The sequence below is a fragment of the Scyliorhinus torazame genome, chromosome 8, assembly GCF_047496885.1.
Source record: "Scyliorhinus torazame isolate Kashiwa2021f chromosome 8, sScyTor2.1, whole genome shotgun sequence".
NCBI lineage: Eukaryota > Metazoa > Chordata > Chondrichthyes > Carcharhiniformes > Scyliorhinidae > Scyliorhinus > Scyliorhinus torazame.
This window is the reverse complement of record NC_092714.1, coordinates 150,202,220-150,221,285: the sequence shown is the minus strand read 5'-3', so window position 1 is coordinate 150,221,285 and position 19,066 is coordinate 150,202,220. Positions and strand designations below refer to the sequence as shown.

Genomic DNA, 19,066 nt, shown 5'->3' with positions numbered 1-19,066 from the left:
TCGTTTGCGTATGGTCCTACCTGGCAGGACCACGTCATTCTGGCTGTGGGGGCCATCCTCGTGGGGGCGGGGGGAGCCGACTCCGGGGGGGGCATCTACGATGGCCAGGCCCGCGATCGGGGAAAACTGATCGGCTGGCGGGCTCATTCCGGGGGAAGCCTATGTTTCTCCGCGCCATGCCCCTGTAGGGCTCCGCCATATTGCCCGGGGGACGGTGCGGCGACAGCCGTGACGCGCATGCGTGGACCCACGCCGGCCATGGCTAGCGTATACGTGGACCCGCGCGGGCCGTGGCACGCCAGCTTTCGGTGCCGAAGCAGCGCACAGCACTCTGCCGCCGTTCTAGCCCCCGAGGAAGGGGTGAATGCCTGGGCCTGGAGGCCCATTGACACCAGCGTCACCCGTGACGGTTTTGACGCTGGCGTCAACACTTGGCCGGGATTTCGGAGAATCCCGGCCCATACAATGGAACTAAATAGTTAAGGTGAACCTTAAGGCAGTCTATCCATTTCCACAATTCAGAAAATGTTTTGTTAAACTGACATTTGTGAGAAGGGGGGAGGAATATGTTGTATGTCTTACTGTACTTTGCAAACCATTGCATTATGGGGTCACAGGATCCATGCTTTTTGTTCGATTGCTGAAGCAATAAAGGACAGTTGCAATGTTTACTTTTGTCCTGATTATTCTTGAAATAAGGACTAAAATCACGACAGATGGAAACGAGGAGGAATTTATTCTCTCAGAGGGTCATTCAACCTTTGGATTTCTCTACCTCAGAGAACAGTGAATGTTGGGTCATTGAAGCTATTCAAGGCTGAGTTAGAGAGTCAACAGGTATGGGGCGGGAGAGGCAGTCAGAAATGTGGCATTCAAATCACGAACACATTGAAGTTTCTGAGTAATGAGGGTTGTGTGTAACTGGAGTTTCTGTATAACGGGATGTGTGTAATAGGGGTCATGCATACAGGGATTTCTGTATAATGGGTTGTGGGTAATGGAGGTTTGTACGTAACAGGGTTTTATGTAGCAGGTGTTATAGGCCAGGGTTTAGAAAACACCAAAGTATATTATGGAGTTCACCTGACCTACAACTGTTCATTAATTTTGGTTCCGAGGAGCACAAGAGCCTGTCTTTCAGGTGTTATCCAACAGAGGCCTTTCAGCATTTTTAATCAAAAACAAAGTTTATTTTAAGAATTTAGTTAACATTTTTATAAACACACTCAGTAGGCATTTTTATCAACTACAAGCATAAATACCCCACACTGTTACAGTACTCTGTATATAACCCTTAATAAATTTCCCCCTTAAACTGTTCCAATTTAATAACAAGATCCCATAAACCAGAAAACCCTTTTCAAAGGTGTGACTCAGCACACAGCACTCAAGACCTGGTTTAGATGCTGTTGTGTCCTTTCCAAAACAGTAGGTTTGAATTTCTTCCAGATAACAATTATTTCTTTTCAAGTTATCAAGTAATCTGGAAACAGCTTTTAAAATGCAGAGAGAGAGAGGACAAGACTTCTCTGATTGAATTCAGCAGCCATATGTGAAAACAAAAGCAAAAATCTCAGAGCCACAAAACAGCCCCAAACCAAAGCGAAGGTAAAACCCAGGACCACAGCCCAGCTCCACCCACACAATGGCATCACTGAAGCCATGTGATAAGGCAAAACATTTCTTAAAGGGACACTCCCATGACACAGGGTTAACTAAAGATTATCTTACGATGTCCTTACATGTTCCCCCCGATATCTGAATGGACCCTTGGCTGCAATCATCTCATACAATGTGACTCCCAACGTAAAATAATCAACAGAGTAATCGTACTCCAAACCTTTAAGCAACTCTGGCGCCATGAAACCTGAAATTGAAACATAACAGATCATTACCCAATGGAAATCCACCATTCTAACTGCTGAAACCCCAGAAAGATCTGGAAACATGGTCACCCACACCCACCAAACCCCACACCACGCCTCCCTCTCTCTTCCCTCTCCCTTTCTCTCTATTTCCTACTGCTCTCTCTCCTTTTACCTCCTGCTCTCTTGATGTCTCACTCTTTCCGTCTCTCACCCTCCCTCATCTCGCTCTCCTGCTCTCTCCCTCTTTCCCTTCATCGCCCCCCTCTCCATCTCCCTCTCACCTTCCCTCTGTCTCTACCACTCCCTCTCTCCCCTCCCTCCCTTTCCCTCCTCTGATCCGATCTCTCACTCTCTCCATCTCTCCCCCATCTCTCTCCGCTTCTCTCTCCCTCTTTCCTTCCATCTCTCTCTCTCTTCCTCCTCTCCTCTTCACCATCTGTCTCCCTCTTGTCCATCTCCCCCCCCCCCTCCATTCCCTCTCTCCCCTCCATCTCTTGCCCTTCCTCTTCCACCCTCTCTCTCTCCCTCCCCCTGCTCTCCTGCATTCCCACTGCAGAGGAAGAATTATGATGTGCACCTGGAGTTCCTGCATAACCTTTGATCCTGGTTTGATCATCGGCCAATTCCACAGCGAGTCCAAGGTCAGAGATTCTCACATGACCTGAAACATAACCAGTTACAGCAGAACTGTTAGAGTCACAGAGGTTTACAGCATGGAAACAGGCCCTTCGGCCCAACTTGTCCAAGCCTCCCAGTTTTTACCACTAAGCTAGTTCCATTTGCCCGCATTTGGCCCATATCCCTCTACAACCATCTTTCCTAATAACTGTCTAAATGCTTCTTTTTAAAAAAAATATATTTTATTCAAATTTTTCGGCCAAACAAAACCATACAAAGATTTTTCCTTTTTACAACAATAAAACAATATAAATAACAGTGACCGTTTTTTAACAGATAGATAAATAATATATAAACTAAATGGCAACTGCCATAACAAAAATAATAGCTCTCCCAAATAATAAAATCAAATAATCCAGTATACATAACCAAGTACAAATATCTATACAAAAACACCCCTGAGGACCCACCTGAGCCCCCCCTCCCCCCCGGGTTGCTGCTGTTACCTTCCCATTTCCTTTATCGTTCTGCGAGGTAGTTAATGAACGGTTCCCACCGCCTGGTGAACCCTTGAGCCGAACCCCTTAGTACAAACTTTATCCGTTCTAGTTTTATAAACCCTGCCATGTCATTTATCCAGGTCTCCACGCCCGGGGGTTTGGCTTCCTTCCACATAAGCAATATCCTTCGCCGGGCTACTAGGGACGCAAAGGCCAAAACATCAGCCTCTCTCGCCTCCTGCACTCCCGGCTCTTCTGCAACCCCAAATATAGCCAACCCCCAGCTTGGCTCGACCCGGATCTCCACCACCTTCGAAAGCACATTCGCCACCCCCACCCAGAACCCCTGCAGTGCCGGGCATGACCAAAACATGTGGGTGTGGTTTGCTGGGCTCCTCGAGCATCTCCCATACCTATCCTCTACCCCGAAAAATTTACTGAGCCTTGCTCCGGTCATATGTGCCCTGTGCAAAACCTTGAATTGTATCAGGCTAAGCCTGGCGCACGAGGACGAAGAGTTTACCCTACGTAGGGCATCTGCCCACAGCCCCTCCTCAATCTCTTCCCCCAGCTCTTCTTCCCATTTTCCCTTCAGCTCATCCACCATGATCTCCCCCTCGTCTCTCATTTCCCTGTATATATCCGACACCCTACTATCCCCCACCCATGTCCCCGAGATCACTCTATCCTGAATCTCCTGCGTCGGGAGCTGCGGGAATTCCCTCACCTGTTGCCTCGCAAAGGCCCTCAGTTGCATATACCGAAATGCATTCCCTTGGGGCAACCCATACTTTTCCGTCAGCGCTCCCAGACTCGCAAACGTCCCGTCTAAGAACAGATCCCTCAGTTGCACAATCCCAGCTCTCTGCCAAGCTCTAAATCCCCCATCTATTCTCCCCAGGACAAACCTATGATTATTTCTTATCGGGGACCGCACCGAGGCTCCCGTCATTCCCCTATGCCGTCTCCACTGCCCCCAAATTTTCAGTGTTGCCTCCACCACTGGACTTGTGGTGTATTTCTTCGGGGAGAACGGCAACAGCGCCGTCGCCAGTGCTTGTAGGCTGATTCCTTTACAGGACGCCATCTCCAATCTCTTCCACGCCGCTCCCTCCCCTTCTCCCATCCACTTACTCCCATTGAGATATTGGCGGCCCAATAGTACTCACTTAAGCTCGGTAGTGCCAGTCCCCCCCTATCCCTGCTACGCTGCAAAAACCCCCTCCTCACTCTCGGGGTCTTCCCAGCCCACACAAAACTCATAACACTTTTCTCGATTTTCTTGAAAAAAGCCTTCGTGACCATCACCGGGAGGCACTGAAACACAAAAAGGAATTTCAGGAGGACTACCATTTTGACTGCCTGCACCCTACCCACCAGTGACAGGGGCACCATGTCCCATCTCTTAAAATCCTCCTCCATCTGTTCCACCAATCGTGTTAGATTAAGCCTATGTAAGATTCCCCAACTCCTGGCTATCTGAATCCCTAAGTACCGGAAATCTCTTGCTACCTTCCTCAGCGGTAGATCATCTATTCCCCTGCTCTGCTCCCCCGAATGCACTCACTCTTCCCCATATTCAATTTATACCCCGAGAATTCCCCAAACTCCCTGAGTGTCCGCATTATCTCTGGCATCCCCTCCACCGGGTCCACAACATACTGCAATAAGTCATCTGCATACAATGATACCCGATGTGCTTCTCCCCTGAGTACTCCTCTCCACTTCCTGGAGCCCCTCAGTGCTATGGCCAAGGGCTCAATTGCTAATGCAAACAGTAACGGAGACAGGTGACACCCCTGCCTCGTCCCTCTATAAAGACGGAAGTAGTCAGACCTCTGCCTGTTCATGACCACACTTGCCACCGGGGCCCTATATAGCAGTTGTACCCATTCAATAAACCCTTCTCCAAAGCCAAATCTCCTCAACACTTCCCACAGATAATCCCACTCCACTCTGTCGAATGCTTTCTCGGCGTCCATCGCCGCCACTATCTCCGCCTCCCCCTCTGGTGGGGGCATCATCATCACCCCTAGCAGCCTCCGTATGTTCGTGTTCAGCTGTCTCCCCTTAACGAACCCAGTTTGATCCTCATGGACCACTCCCGGGACACAATCCTCTATCCTTGTCGCCATCACCTTGGCCAGGAGCTTAGCATCTACATTCAAAAGGGAAATTGGCCTGTAGGACCCACACTGCAGTGGGTCTTTTTCCTTCTTCAAAAGTAGCGATATCGTCGCCTCCGACATAGTCGGGGGCAACTTCCCCCTTTCCCTGGCCTCATTAAAGGTTCTCGTCAAGAGCGGGGCCAGTAGGTCCATATATTTCCTATAAAGTTCCACCGGGAACCCATCCGGTCCCGGGGCCTTCCCCGCCTGCATGCTCCCAATCCCCTTTACCACCTCCTCCATCTCAATCTGTGCTCCCAGCCCCGCCCTCTCCTGCTCCTCCACCTTCGGGAATTCCAGCTGATCCAGGAAACACATCATTCCCTCCTTCCCTTCCGGGAGCTGAGCCTTATATAAACTCTCATAGAATGCCTTGAACACCCCGTTTACTCTCTCCGCTCCCCGTTCCATCTCTCCCTCCTCGTTTCTCACCCCACCTATCTCCCTCGCCGCTCCCCTCTTCCTCAATTGGTGGGCCAGTAGCCGACTCGCCTTCTCTCCATACTCATACTGTACACCCTGTGCCCTCCTCCACTGTGCCTCTGCCTTACCCGTGGTCAGCAGGTCAAATACCACATGTAACCTTTGTCTTTCCCTGTACAGTCCCTCCTCCGGTGCCTCTGCATATTGCCTGTCCCCCCTCAGAAGTTCTCTCAACAATCGCTCCCTTTCTTTACCCTCTTGCGTCCCTTTATGTGCCCTTATGGATATCAGTTCCCCTCTGACCACTGCCTTCAACGCCTCCCAGACCACTCCCACCTGAACCTCTCCGTTTTCATTAAGCTCCAAGTGCCTTTCGATACACCCCCTCACCCTTAGACATACCCCCTCATCTGCCAATAAGCCCATATCCATTCTCCAGAGTGGGTGCTGTTCTTTTTCCTCTCCTACCTCCAGATCAACCCAATGTGGAGCGTGGTCCGAAATGGCTATGGCCGTATACTCCGTCCCTGTCACCTTCGGAATCAGTGCCCTTCCCAAGACAAAAAAGTCTATCCGTGAGTATACCTTGTGAACATGGGAGAAAAATGAGAACTCCTTACTCCTAGGCCTAATAAATCTCCAGGGGTCTACTCCTCCCATCTGCTCCATGAAGTCCTTGAGCACCCTGGCTGCTGCCGGCCTCCTCCCGGTCCTGGACCTCGACCAGTCCAGCCTTGGATCAAGCATCGTATTGAAGTCTCCCCCCCATTACCAACTTTCCCGCCTCCAGGTCCGGGATACGCCCCAACATTCGCCTCATAAAGTTTGCATCATCCCAGTTCGGGGCGTATACGTTCACCAGAACCACTGCCTCCCCTTGCAATCTGCCACTCACCATCACATATCTACCCCCACTATCCGCCACTATGGTCTTTGCCTCAAACAATACCCGTTTCCCCACTAGGATAGCCACCCCCCTATTCTTCGCATCTAAACCCGAATGAAAAACCTGCCCCACCCATCCTTTACGTAGTCTGACCTGGTCTATCAGTTTCAAGTGCGTCTCCTGCAACATAACCACATCTGCCTTTAATTTCTTTAGGTGTGCGAGTACCCGTGCCCTTTTAATCGGCCCGTTCAGCCCTCTCACGTTCCACTTGATCAGCCGGGTTGGGGGGCTCTTTACCCCCCCCCACTTGTCGACTAGCCATCCCCTTTTTTATACCAGCTCCTCACCCGGTTCCCACGTACCTGTATATCCCACCGACGGTGCCCCCCCGTCTCGACCACCCCATCCCATAACAGCTCCCCTTCTCCTTGGCAGCAGCAACCCAGTTAACTCCCCCTCCCCCCTCCGCTAGATCCTCCTCTAGCGTAGTTGCACCCCCCATGTTGCTCCCAGAAGTCAGCGAACTCTGGCTGACCTCGGCTTCCCCCTTTGCCCTCGGCCCCCCACTGTGCGAGGCCCCCTCCTTCCTGCGTCCCTGTTCCCACCACAATTATCATAACGCGGGAGCAAAGCCCGCGTTTCCCACTCGGCCCCGCCCCTAATGGCGCATTTCCCTTCTCCTTCCCCTTTCCTTCCCACCGGCGCCCACAGTTCCTCATGCTCCCCCCTCCCCCCCAACGAGGGGAAGAGGGAAAAGTCACAGGGTCGAAGGATTAACAAATTGAAAAAATTATCCCCCCCCTTCCCCTTCCTCATCCCACATAATCACCCCACCACTTTATCCCAGAAGCTCTTTCTCTCGCCAGACTATTCCAACTTCTCGTCCACAATGAATGTCCACGCCTCTTCTGCCGTCTCAAAGTAGTGGTGCTTCCCTTGGTGTGTGACCCACAGTCTCGCCGGCTGCAACATTCCAAATTTAACCTTCCTTTTGTGCAGCACCGCCTTGGCCCGATTGAAACTTACTTGCCCTCCTTCTCGCCACCTCCGCACTCCAATCCTGGTATACGCGGATCACCGCGTTCTCCCACCTACAGCTCCGAGTCTTCTTCGCCCATCTGAGGACCGTCTCTCTGTCGTTGTAGCGGAGAAACCTCACCACTATAGCTCGGGGTATTTCTCCAGCCCTTGGTCTTCGCGCCAGAACTCGATAACCACCCTCCACCTCCAAGGGGCCCGTTGGGGCCTCCGATCCCATTAGCGAGTGAAGCATCGTGCTTACATATGCCCCGACGTCCGCCCCCTCTGCGCCTTCGTGAAGACCCAGGACTCTTAAATTCTTCCTCCTCGAATTATTCTCCAGTGCTTCCAACCTCTCCACACACCTTTTGTACTGTGCCTCGTGCGTCTCTGTCTTCACCACCAGGCCCTGTATTTCATCTTTGTTTTCAGCAGCCTTTGCCTTCACGACCCGAAGCTCCAGCTCCTGGGTCCTCTGCTCCTCCTTTAGCCCTTCAATCGCCTGTAATATCGGGGCCAACAGCTCCTTCTTCAACTCCTTCTTCAGCTCTTCCACACAGCACCGCAGGAACTCTTGTTGCTCTGGGCCCCATAACAAACGGCCGCCTTCCGACGCCATCTTGCTTCGAGCTTCCCTTCCGTGCCGCTGCTCCAGAGGATCTTCTGCAATCCGGCCGCTATCCTCTCCTTTTTCCATGTGTATCCGGGGGGATTCCCTTCTAGTTTACCGCACAGTAATTCTGGCCGTTTCAATTGCCGTTGGGGCTCCTAATAAGAGCCCAAAAGTCCGTTCCAACGGGAGGTGCCGAAACGTGCGACTCAGCTGGTCATCGCCGCACCCGGAAGTCGTCTAAATGCTTCTTAAAAGACAAAATCGTACCCGCCTCTTCTACTGCCTCTGGCAGCTCGTTCCAGACATTCACCACCCTCTGTGTGGAACAAATTGCCCCTCTGGACCCTTTTGTATCTCTCCCCTCTCACCTTAAACCTATTCCCTCTAGTTTTAGACTCTCCCACCTTTGGGAAAAGGTGTTGACTATCGACCTTATCTATGCCCCTCATGGGGCAGCACGGTGGCGCAGTGGTTAGCATTGCTGCCTCACAGCGCCGAGGTCCCAGGTTCAATCCCGGCCCTGGGTCACTGTCCGTGTGGAGTTTGCACATTCTCTCCGTGTTTGCGTGGGTTTCGCCCCCACAACCCAAAGATGTGCAGTGTAGTTGGATTGGCCACGCTAATGAATTGGGTGCTCTAAATTTTTAAAAAAAATCTATGCCCCTCATTATTTTATAGACCAAAGACCTCTATAAGTTCATCCTTAAGCCACCAGGCTCCAGGGAAGAAAGGCCCAGTCTATCCAGCCTCTCAGAACTCAAACCATGAAGTCCCGGTAGCATCTTGTAAATCTTTTTTGCACTCTTTCTAGTTTAATAATATCCTTTCTATAATAGGGTGACCAGAACTGAACACAGTATTCCAAGTGTGGCCTTACTAATGTCTTGTACAACTTCAGCAAGACGTCCCAACTCCTGTATTCAATGTTCTGACCAATGAAACCAAGCATGCCGAATACCTTCTTCACCACCCTGTCCACCTGTGGCTCCACTTTAAAGGAGCCATGAACCTGTGCTCCTAGATCTCTTTGTTCTATAACTCTTGTTGTAGGAATATCGGCGACCATGCTTTTAGATATATGTATTTATTCCCATGTCTGTTCATATTCTGTCTAAATCGCACAATTAAAGGCACAAATGCACAAAAGCAAGTCAGACCTCACTAGAAAACAGGGAAGGGTTAACTCAAGACATCCAGGCAGGCAGCAATCACACAGGCCATCAGCACCCACAATGGCAAAAGTCTGGGAAACCAATTTTCATTAGCAACACAATTAGGGATACCACATGGAGACAGCCAGACTCCAAGAAAGATCATTATCCTCGGACATTCAGGTAGGGAAGGCCGTTAACACCTCCTCATAACTGAAATTTCCTTTTGACATGCTAAATGAGGGCCAGAAATCGTCCGGAGATGCGATTATCGGGACTGTTTCAAACAATGTCTGTATTTAACAAGATTATGTGAACCATCCGGCATTCAGTAAAACAAATCAATATGTTAGTATAAGGTTTTGCGAAGTTTTTCAAACTATCTGTATTCAGTAAACAATTACCATATCAATACGGAACCTTACGACATTGAACAGTATAACTGATCTTGCGATGTACAATCTGGGAGAAACACTGACTCGGGGGACCTGCATCGTTCAGGGCCGAGCTCTCTCTGTCTCCCACATGCATGTGAAACAATAAAGACTTTTCCTTGAAGCTCATCACAGTCTCTAGAACTCAGCCTTAATTCCGTCGAACACTCTCTCCAACACCCTACCATTAACTGAATAGGTCCTGCCCCGATTCGATCTCCCAAAATGCATCAGCTCATTAAACTCCACCTGCTAATCATCGGCCCACTGGCCCAATTGATCAAGATTCTGTTGCAATCCTAGTGTTATAACCTGCCTACTTACCATTGGCTGGGGACTAATGACAATCCCACAGTCCTGTGGGAGTATGAGCTTCCCCAATGAGGGGGCCAGAGAAACCATTAGTAAACTCCTAGTATAAATAAAGCTGGCCAGTTTGGAACCAGCAGGAAGGAGTGTGCAGCAAGGGAAGTTGCTGCTGCTGTTATATATATGTTATTGTAAATAAATGTTATTACTTTGTATCCTTAAAACCCGTGCTGGATTCTTCGTGGCCCTCACAAAACCTAGATAACCTTCTTCTTGTCCATTATGCCACCAATCTTCGTGTCATCTGCAAACTTACTAACAATGCCTCCTAAATTCTCATCCAAATCATTAATATAAATAACAAATAACAGTGGACCCATCACAGATCCCTGAGGCACTCCGCTGGTCACAGGCCTCCAGCTTGAAAAACAACCCTCTACAACATCCCTTTGCTTTCTGTCATCAAGCCAATTTTGCAGATTCTCTCCTATTGTAAGGCTTATTTCACAACATTCTGAACTCCTCACATTAGCACAAGGAGAGTTTGGAAAGTTGGTTTGGGTGTGTTCTGTGTTTTTAAGTCACTGTCTGGTGCCTGCAAGTTGCTCCCTTTCTATTTGGAGAAGAGGTCAGCAGCTCTCCTCTGCCCTCGGGTCAATATTTTTCCCTCAGCCAACACCTCAAACCCATTATCCAATAATTCATCTCTGTGGAAGGGAAATTAATGTGAGGATTAGTTGCCCACTTAGAGCATACATTAATATCTAGTTGCTATTAAAGGAATCGGCACTTTAAAGCATGATAGGATTGTTATACTATATTTTTTTTAACACTGCTTCTGAACAAAATTTAGAAGGTCAGGTGACGGAATAAGATACTCCGTAATATTTTGTTCCTGGCCTTATTATGATTGTCCTCCCGAAGGATAACAAAGGAGTACGAGAATTGTTTTTAAACAAAGGGAAAAATATTCGTATTTCCTCTTGCGTATGTTCCCAAGGTTTTATTTCTTTATAACTGTTTATTTCACACTATAAATATAATGGTTTTCAACTGGATAATTCTGAGTACTGTGGAATGGCTATTTAGCCAAACACGGCCCTCTCCGCAAATTTGTGACAAATAAATTTCCTGAATCAAAGCTCGAAGCATTAGTCTTTATTATAATTTCCATGACAATCTCGTTGCTGCTTCTAGGATCTTGCTGTATGCATATTGGCTGTTATGTTATTACATTGCAACCAACTAAAAAAGGGTTCTGAATCTATGGAATTCCTTGCCCATTGAAGCAGTTGAGGCTCCTTCAATAAATGTTTTAAAGATAAAGATAGATAGTTTTTTGAAGAATATAGGGATAAAGGGTTATGGTGTTCGGGCCGGAAAGTGGAGCTGAGTCCACAAAAGATCAACCATGATCTCATTGAATGGTGGAGCAGGCTCGAGGAGCCAGATGGCCTATTCCTGCTCCTAGTTCTTATGTTCTTATGTTAAAAGTTAATTATTGGCTATAAAACACTTGGGAATGTCCCAAAGGTGTGAAAGGTGCTAAATAAATGCAAATCTCTCTTTTTCTCATTTCAGCTAGAGGTAGCAGTCGCCATTTTACACTTTGCTGATCAGTCAGACTCACTGGATCAGCCTTCATTCTATTTCACTTCATAGACGGTTCAAATCAGCAATTCAATCTCAATGTTCTACATTCATTAATAGGATCATTCCTTGCTAAAATTTAGTTCCATTATCGTCTTAAAAACATCAGTAAACCACAAGCTCATTTTCACCCAGTACCAGTAAGATCGGGTGACTGGACGAGTGACTGGCCGGGAGACTGGGCGAGTGACTGGGCGGGTGAATGACTGACTGGGCGAGTGAATGAGTGACTAGACGGGTGACTGGGCGAGTGACTGGGAGGGTGAATGACTGACTGGGAGGGTGACTGGGCGGGTGAATGAATGACTGGGCGAGTGACTGGGCGAGTGACTGGGTTGTAGGTGGGTGACTGGGCGGGTGGATGACTGACTGGGAGGGTGACTGTGGGAGTGACTGGCGGGTGACTGGGCGGGTGAATGACTGACTGGGAGGGTGACTCGGCAGGTGATGAGTGACTCAGCGGGTGAATGGCTGACTTGGCGAGTGACTAGGAGAGTGACTGGGTGGGTGAATGACTGACTGGGAGGGTGACTGGGCGAGTGAATGACTGGCTGGGAGGGTGACTGAGCGAGTGAATGACTGACTGGGAGAGTGACTGGGCGAGTGAATGACTGACTGGGAGAGTGACTGGGCGAGTGAATGACTGACTGAGAGGGTGACTGTTGGAGTGACTGGCAGGTGACTGGGCGGGTGAATGACTGACTGGGAGGGTGACTGGGCAGATGAATAAGTGACTAGACAGGTGACTGGGTGAGAGACTGGGCGAGTGACTGGGCGAGTGACTGGGTTGTAGGTGGGTGACTGGGCGGGTGGATGACTGACTGGGAGGGTGACTGTGGGAGTGACTGGCGGGTGACTGGGCGGGTGAATGACTGACTGGGAGGGTGACTCGGCAGGTGATGAGTGACTCAGCGGGTGAATGGCTGACTTGGCGAGTGACTAGGAGAGTGACTGGGTGGGTGAATGACTGACTGGGAGGGTGACTGGGCGAGTGAATGACTGGCTGGGAGGGTGACTGAGCGAGTGAATGACTGACTGGGAGAGTGACTGGGCGAGTGAATGACTGACTGAGAGGGTGACTGTTGGAGTGACTGGCAGGTGACTGGGCGGGTGAATGACTGACTGGGAGGGTGACTGGGCAGATGAATAAGTGACTAGACAGGTGACTGGGTGAGAGACTGGGCGAGTGAATGGACGAGTGTCTGGGCGGGTGACTGGGCAGGTAAATGAGTGACTGGGCGAGTGAATAAGTGGCTAGACAAGTGACTGGGTGAGAGACTGGGCGAGTGACAGGGTGAGAGACTGGCGGGTGAATGGATGAGTGACTGGGCGAGTGACTGGGCGAGTGAATGAGTGACGGGGCATGTGTCGTAGCGGGTGAATGAGTGACTGGGCGTGTGTCTGGGCGAGTGACTAGGCGAGTGACTGGGTGGGTGAATAATTGACATGACAGGTGACTGGGCGAGTGACTGGATGAGTGCATGAGTGAGGGGCTTAAGTGGGGTGCTCTTTCCAAGGGCCAGTGCGAACTCGAATGGCCGAATGGCCTCCTTCTGCACTGTAAATTCTATGATTCTATGTGACTGGGCAAGTGAATGATTGAACGGACGAGCGACTGGGCGAGTGACTGGGTTGTGGGTGGGTGACTGGGCGAGTGACTGGGTTGTGGGTGGGTGACTGAGTGAGTGACTGTGTTGTGGGTAGGTGACTGAGCGAGTGACTGGGTTGTGGTTGGGTGACTGGGTTGTTGACACTGGGTGTGTTGGAGGGTAGGTGGGTGGGTGACATGGTGACTGAGTGACATGGTGACTGGGTGGGTTAGAGGGTGTGTGAATAATTTACCAAAATTCACTAGACTCTGGGGTGGTCCCGGCAGATTGAAAATTAGCAAACGTGACACCACTGTTTAAAAAAGGAGGTAGGCAGAAAGCGGGTAATTATAGGCCAGTGAGCTTAACTTCGGTAGTAGGGAAGATGCTGGAATCTATCATCAAGGAAGAAATAGCGAGGCATCTGGATGGAAATTGTCCCATTGGGCGGACGCAGCATGAGTTCATAAAGGGCAGGTCGTGCCTAACTAATTTAGTGGAATTGTTTGAGGACATCACCAGTGCGGTAGATAACGGGGAGCCAATGGATGTGGTATATCTGGATTTCCAGAAAGCCTTTGACAAGGTGCCACACAAAAGGTTGCTGCATAAGATAAAGATGCATGGCATTAAGGGGAAAGTAGTAGCATGGATAGAGGATTGGTTAATTAATAGCAAGCAAAGAGGTGGGATTAATGGGTGTTTCTCTGGTTGGCAATCAGTAGCTAGTGGTGTCCCTCAGGGATCAGTGTTGGGCCCACAATTGTTCACAATTTACATAAATGATTTGGAGTTAGGGACCAAGGGCAATGTGTCCAAGTTTGCAGATGACACTAAGATGAGTGGTAAAGCAAAAAGTGCAGAGGATACAGGAAGTCTGCAGAAGGATTTGGATAGGTTAAGTGAATGGGCTAGGGCCTGGCAGATGGAATACAATGTTGACAAATGTGAGGTTATCCATTTTGGTAGGAATAACAGCAAAAGGGATTATTATTTAAATGATAAAATATTAAAACATGCTGCTGTGCAGAGAGACCTGGGTGTGCTAGTGCATGAGTCGCAAAAAGTTGGTTTACAGGTGCAACAGGTGATTAAGAAGGCGAATGGAATTTTGTCCTTCATTGCTAGAGGGATGGAGTTTAAGACTAGGGAGGTTCTGCTGCAATTGTATAAGGTGTTAGTGAGGCCACACCTGGAGTATTGTGTTCAGTTTTGGTCTCCTTTCTTGAGAAAGGACATACTGGCACTGGAGGGTGTGCAGAGGAGATTCACTAGGTAATTTCCCAGAGCTGAAGGAGTTGGATTACGAGGAGAGGTTGAGTAGACTGGGACTGTACTCATTGGAATTTAGAAGGATGAGGAGGGATCGTATAGAAACATATAAAATTATGAAGGGAATAGATGGGATAGATGCGGGCAGGTTGTTTCCACTGGCGGGTGAAAGCAGAACTAGGGGGCATAGCCTCAAAATAAGGGCAAGTAGATTTAGGACTGAGCTTAGGAGGAACTTCTTCACCCAAAGGGTTGTGAATCTATGGAATTCCTTGCCCAGTGAAGCAGTTTTGGCTCCTTCATTAAATGTTTTTAAGATAAAGATAGATCGTTTTTTAAAGAATAAAGGGATTAAGGGTTATGGTGTTCGGGCTGGAAAGTGGAGCTGAGTCCACAAAATATCAGTCATGATCTCATTGAATGGTGGAGCAGGCTCGAGGGGCCCGATGGCCCACTCCTGCTCCTAGTTCTTATGTTCTTTTGTGACTGGGAGGGTGGGTGGCATGGTGACTGGATGGCTGCTCTGTAAAATGCAGATTGTACCGGAGGGTCCGATTCCACCCCCGTGGCAGCACACCCGCTGCTGAAACCCTCATCCATTTATTTGTTTACTCCAGACCCGACTATTCCAACCTTCTCCTTGCTGTTCTCCCACATTCTCCCCTCCATAAACCTGAGCTCATCTAAAACCCTGCTGCCTACGTCCTGAATCACAACAATCCTGTTCCCTTTACATTGACTCCCAGTTAAGCTGCACCTCAATTTTAAAATTCTCATTTTCAAATCCCTTCAGGGCCTCGCCCCTCCCTACCTCTGTAATCTCCTCCATTATACTCCACGATCGCTGAGTCTCCCTAATTCTGGCCTTTGGAGTATCTGTGATTATAATCACACCTTCAGTTACCTCGGTCTCAGGCTCTGGAATTCTCTCCCTACACATCTCCATCTCACTTTCGATCTTTAAAGACTCTCCTTAAAACCCACGACTTTGACAAGCTTTTGGTCATCAGACCTAATATCTCCTTTTGTGTCGCGGTCTCTTAAATTGTTGTTCCAATGGGACATTTAATTATATTAAAGTCTGTGTTATTGCTCTTCAGGGTACCCTTATCTGGTCAGGGTGAAAAAAGATGTTGGGAGGAGCATCAACTTTCTCAAATCTAATAAAAGCAAATGACTGCGGATGCTGCAATTTGAAACACAAGCGGGAAATGCTGGATAATCTCAGCAGGTCTGACAGCATCTGTGGAGAGAGAATGGAGCTCATGTTTCCTCCTCGCCCAGTCTCCTCCGCCCCGAGCCTCCTTCACACCGAGCCTCCTCCACCCTGAGCCTCCTCCACCCTGAGCCTCCTCCACCCTGAGCCTCCTCCACCCTGAGCCTCCTCCACCCTGAGCCTCCTCCACCCCGAGCCTCCTCCACCCGGAGCTTCCTCCACCCTGAGCCTCCTCCACCCCGAGCCTCCTCCACCCCGAGCCTCCTCCACCCTGAGCCTCCTGCACCCCGAGCCTCCTCCACCCGGAGCTTCCTCCACCCTGAGCCTCCTCCACCCCGAGCCTCCTCCACCCGGAGCCTCCTCCACCCGGAGCCTCCTCCACCCCGAGCCTCCTCCACCCGGAGCCTCCTCCACCCCGAGCCTCCTCCACCCTGAGCCTCCTCCACCCCGAGCCTCCTCCACCCCGAGCCTCCTCCACCCTGAGCCTCCTCCACCCCGAGCCTCCTCCACCCGGAGCTTCCTCCACCCTGAGCCTCCTCCACCCCGAGCCTCCTCCACCCGGAGCTTCCTCCACCCCGAGCCTCCTCCACCCCGAGCCTCCTCCACCCGGAGCCTCCTCCACCCGGAGCCTCCTCCACCCCGAGCCTCCTCCACCCGGAGCCTCCTCCACCCTGAGCCTCCTCCACCCTAAGCCTCCTCCACCCTGAGCCTCCTCCAACCTGAGCCTCCTCCAACCTGAGCCTCCTCCACCCTGAGCCTCCTCCACCCAGAGCCTCCTTCACACCGAGCCTCCTCCACCCTGATCCTCCTCCACACTGAGCACACCGCACCTTGAGCCGAGCCAACCTGCACACTAAGCAGCTCCTGAGCGCACCACCCCACCCTGAGCGCAACCCCTACCCTCAGCAACCACCCACCCTAAGCCACCCCAGACCTGAGCACTACTCCAACTCTGAGCGCCCCTCGATGCTCAGCTCCCCCGCTGACCGCCCCAGCCCAATCTCACCTCGTTCAACCCTCTGAACCCACATCCTGCAGTCTCCCATTCCACTTCGCCGAATACTTCACAATGTCTCCACCCTCATCCCCTAATATCTTGAAACAAAGCCGACTGATAAACTGCCCCCCCCCCCCCCCCCCCCCCCCCCCCCCCGCCTCCCCCCAACACATGCACACCTTTGACCCGCAGTGCTGTTAGGGAGGGAGTTCCAGGATTTTGCCCCAGCGACAGTGAAGGAACAGCGATATATTTCCAAGTCAGGATGGTGAGTGACTTGGAGGGGAGCCTCCAGGTGGTGGGATTCCCATGTATCTGCTGCCCTTGTCCTTCTAGATAGTAGTGGTCGTGGGTTTGGAAGGTGCTGTGTAAGGAGACTTCGTAAGCTCCTGCAGTGCATCTTGTAGATGGTTTACATGGTGCCACTGTGTGCCGGTGGTGGAGGAAGTGAATATTTGTTCAAGTGGGTTGCTTTGTCCTGGATGGTGTTGAGCTTCTTGAGTGTTGTTGGAGCTGCACTCATCCAGGCAAGTGGTGAGTATTCTCCTGCTCCTAACCCTTGTGTTCTTGTGGTGATCTCTGCACACTGCTGCATCACCACTGCACACCATCCACAGTGACCCTCTAAACCTCAGTGTTCAAGGTCAAAGTTCAAATACACTTTCTAATCGGAGTGGTTTCTGACCCTGATGGCGTCTAATCAATCAACCAGAGCCACCAGTTCGCTCCCCCCCCCCTCGCTCCCCATGGAATTCTCTCGTGGTTCAAACTCCACACACACCATCCCCCCCCCACCCCCCACACCGGTGACAGCTCACCATCGTTATCGAGGAGCACGTTTTCTGGCTTCAGGTCCCGATAAATAATCCTGGACTGGTGAAGGTGCTCCATGCCACAGACAATCTGGGCTGCGTAGAAACAGGCTCTCTCCTCATCAAAACCCGGGTTGTCTTCATCAACATTGTAGATGTGATATCTGGAGAGAGAGCAAGTGAGAGGAGCAATAGCACAGGCATTGTTTGACAAAATAACATTCAAGAAAGGGCAACTCACAGGATTACAGAGAAATGCATCGAATTTTCAGCACAAAAACAGACCCTTTGGCCCACCTGGTCTAACCTGGTGTTTGTGCTCCACACCAGCCTCCTCTTATCCTCCTTCAGCTCACCAGATCAACAAAATCTACGATTTGTTTCTCTCTCATGCCTTTTTTTTAAAGTCTCCCTTTAAATCTATCTGTTATTTGATTCGACTACTCCTGGCAACAAGGATTTCTATATTCCAACCACTGCTACATATGACAAGTAAAATCGGGTGAGGGATCCAACAGTGAAACCTCCAGGCTCCGACCTCCCTTGTAAACAGTGATCCACATTCTCCATGCAAGGACAACAGACCTCCTCCACAAACAGGGTATCAAGGACTCCCCCAGACTGTGGCTGTGGTCACCTCGACCAGACGGTTCCCCACATTACGAATGAATGCAGCCACCCAGAATTAGTGGTAGACGTTAAGGGAATCCACTTAACAAGCCACAGTGCAACATGTCACACATGAGAAGAAGGTTGCACTCTGTGTTTTCTTCTATTCTTTCAAGGGTTGTGGACGTCGTCAGCTAGGCCAGGATTTATTGCCCGTCCCTAATTGCCCTTCAGAAGGTGGTGGTGAGCTGTCTTTTTGAACCGCTGCAGTCCCTGAGGTGCAGGTACACCCACTGGGCTATTTGGGGAGGGAGTTCCAGGATTTTGACCCAGCGACAGTGAAGGAACGGCGGTATGTTTCCGAGTCGGGATGGTGAGTGACTTGGAGGGGAAACTCTAGGTGGTGGGGTTCCCAAATATCTGCTGAATTTATATTCAGTCTACAGCAATAGATGGGAGAAGTCAAACATGTATATTCAAGCCTCCTATATTTGTATATAGTCTTATTTTCAAATAAAGAACCCAGATTATTATTTTACTCGTCCTTGTTGTATAATTGCACATTTATATCGAAAAGAAGAACATAACATGGTGGGCAGCATGGTTTTCGAACATTTGACTGGGTAATCTACAAGCTTTAACCCTTACCACCTGCCGCAGGCTACGTCCTTCCAGATTAAGCCAGCCCAGTCAATCGTGGTGATACCGAGCCACTCTTGGTGATGGACATTGACAACCCCTACCCAGAGTAGGGGAAGGTTTTAGATTGGGGGAATGCTGATTTTATTAAAATATGGGAGAATCTGGCCAGAGTAGTAGACTGGGAGCAGCTACCTCTGGGTTAATCGACAGCAGAACAGTGGGGGGCATGGCGAGAATACAGGTCCAACATGTCCCCTTTTGATGAAATGTAGGAGTAACAAATCCA

The 19,066-nt window shown here is 50.1% G+C and overlaps 1 protein-coding gene across 1 annotated transcript in view; it reads right to left on the bottom strand.

Moving 5' to 3' along the window:
- Nucleotides 1-19,066, bottom strand: part of grk1a (G protein-coupled receptor kinase 1 a) — a 130,373-nt gene that overhangs the window by 5,308 nt on the left and 105,999 nt on the right. Inside the window, exons 3-5 of the mRNA XM_072514357.1 lie at nucleotides 17,536-17,693; nucleotides 2,446-2,529; nucleotides 1,743-1,867 (exon numbers count right to left, since the gene is read on the bottom strand). Of these exons, the coding sequence (XP_072370458.1) occupies nucleotides 1,743-1,867; nucleotides 2,446-2,529; nucleotides 17,536-17,693 (367 nt within the window). The remainder of the gene's footprint in view (nucleotides 1-1,742; nucleotides 1,868-2,445; nucleotides 2,530-17,535; nucleotides 17,694-19,066) is intronic.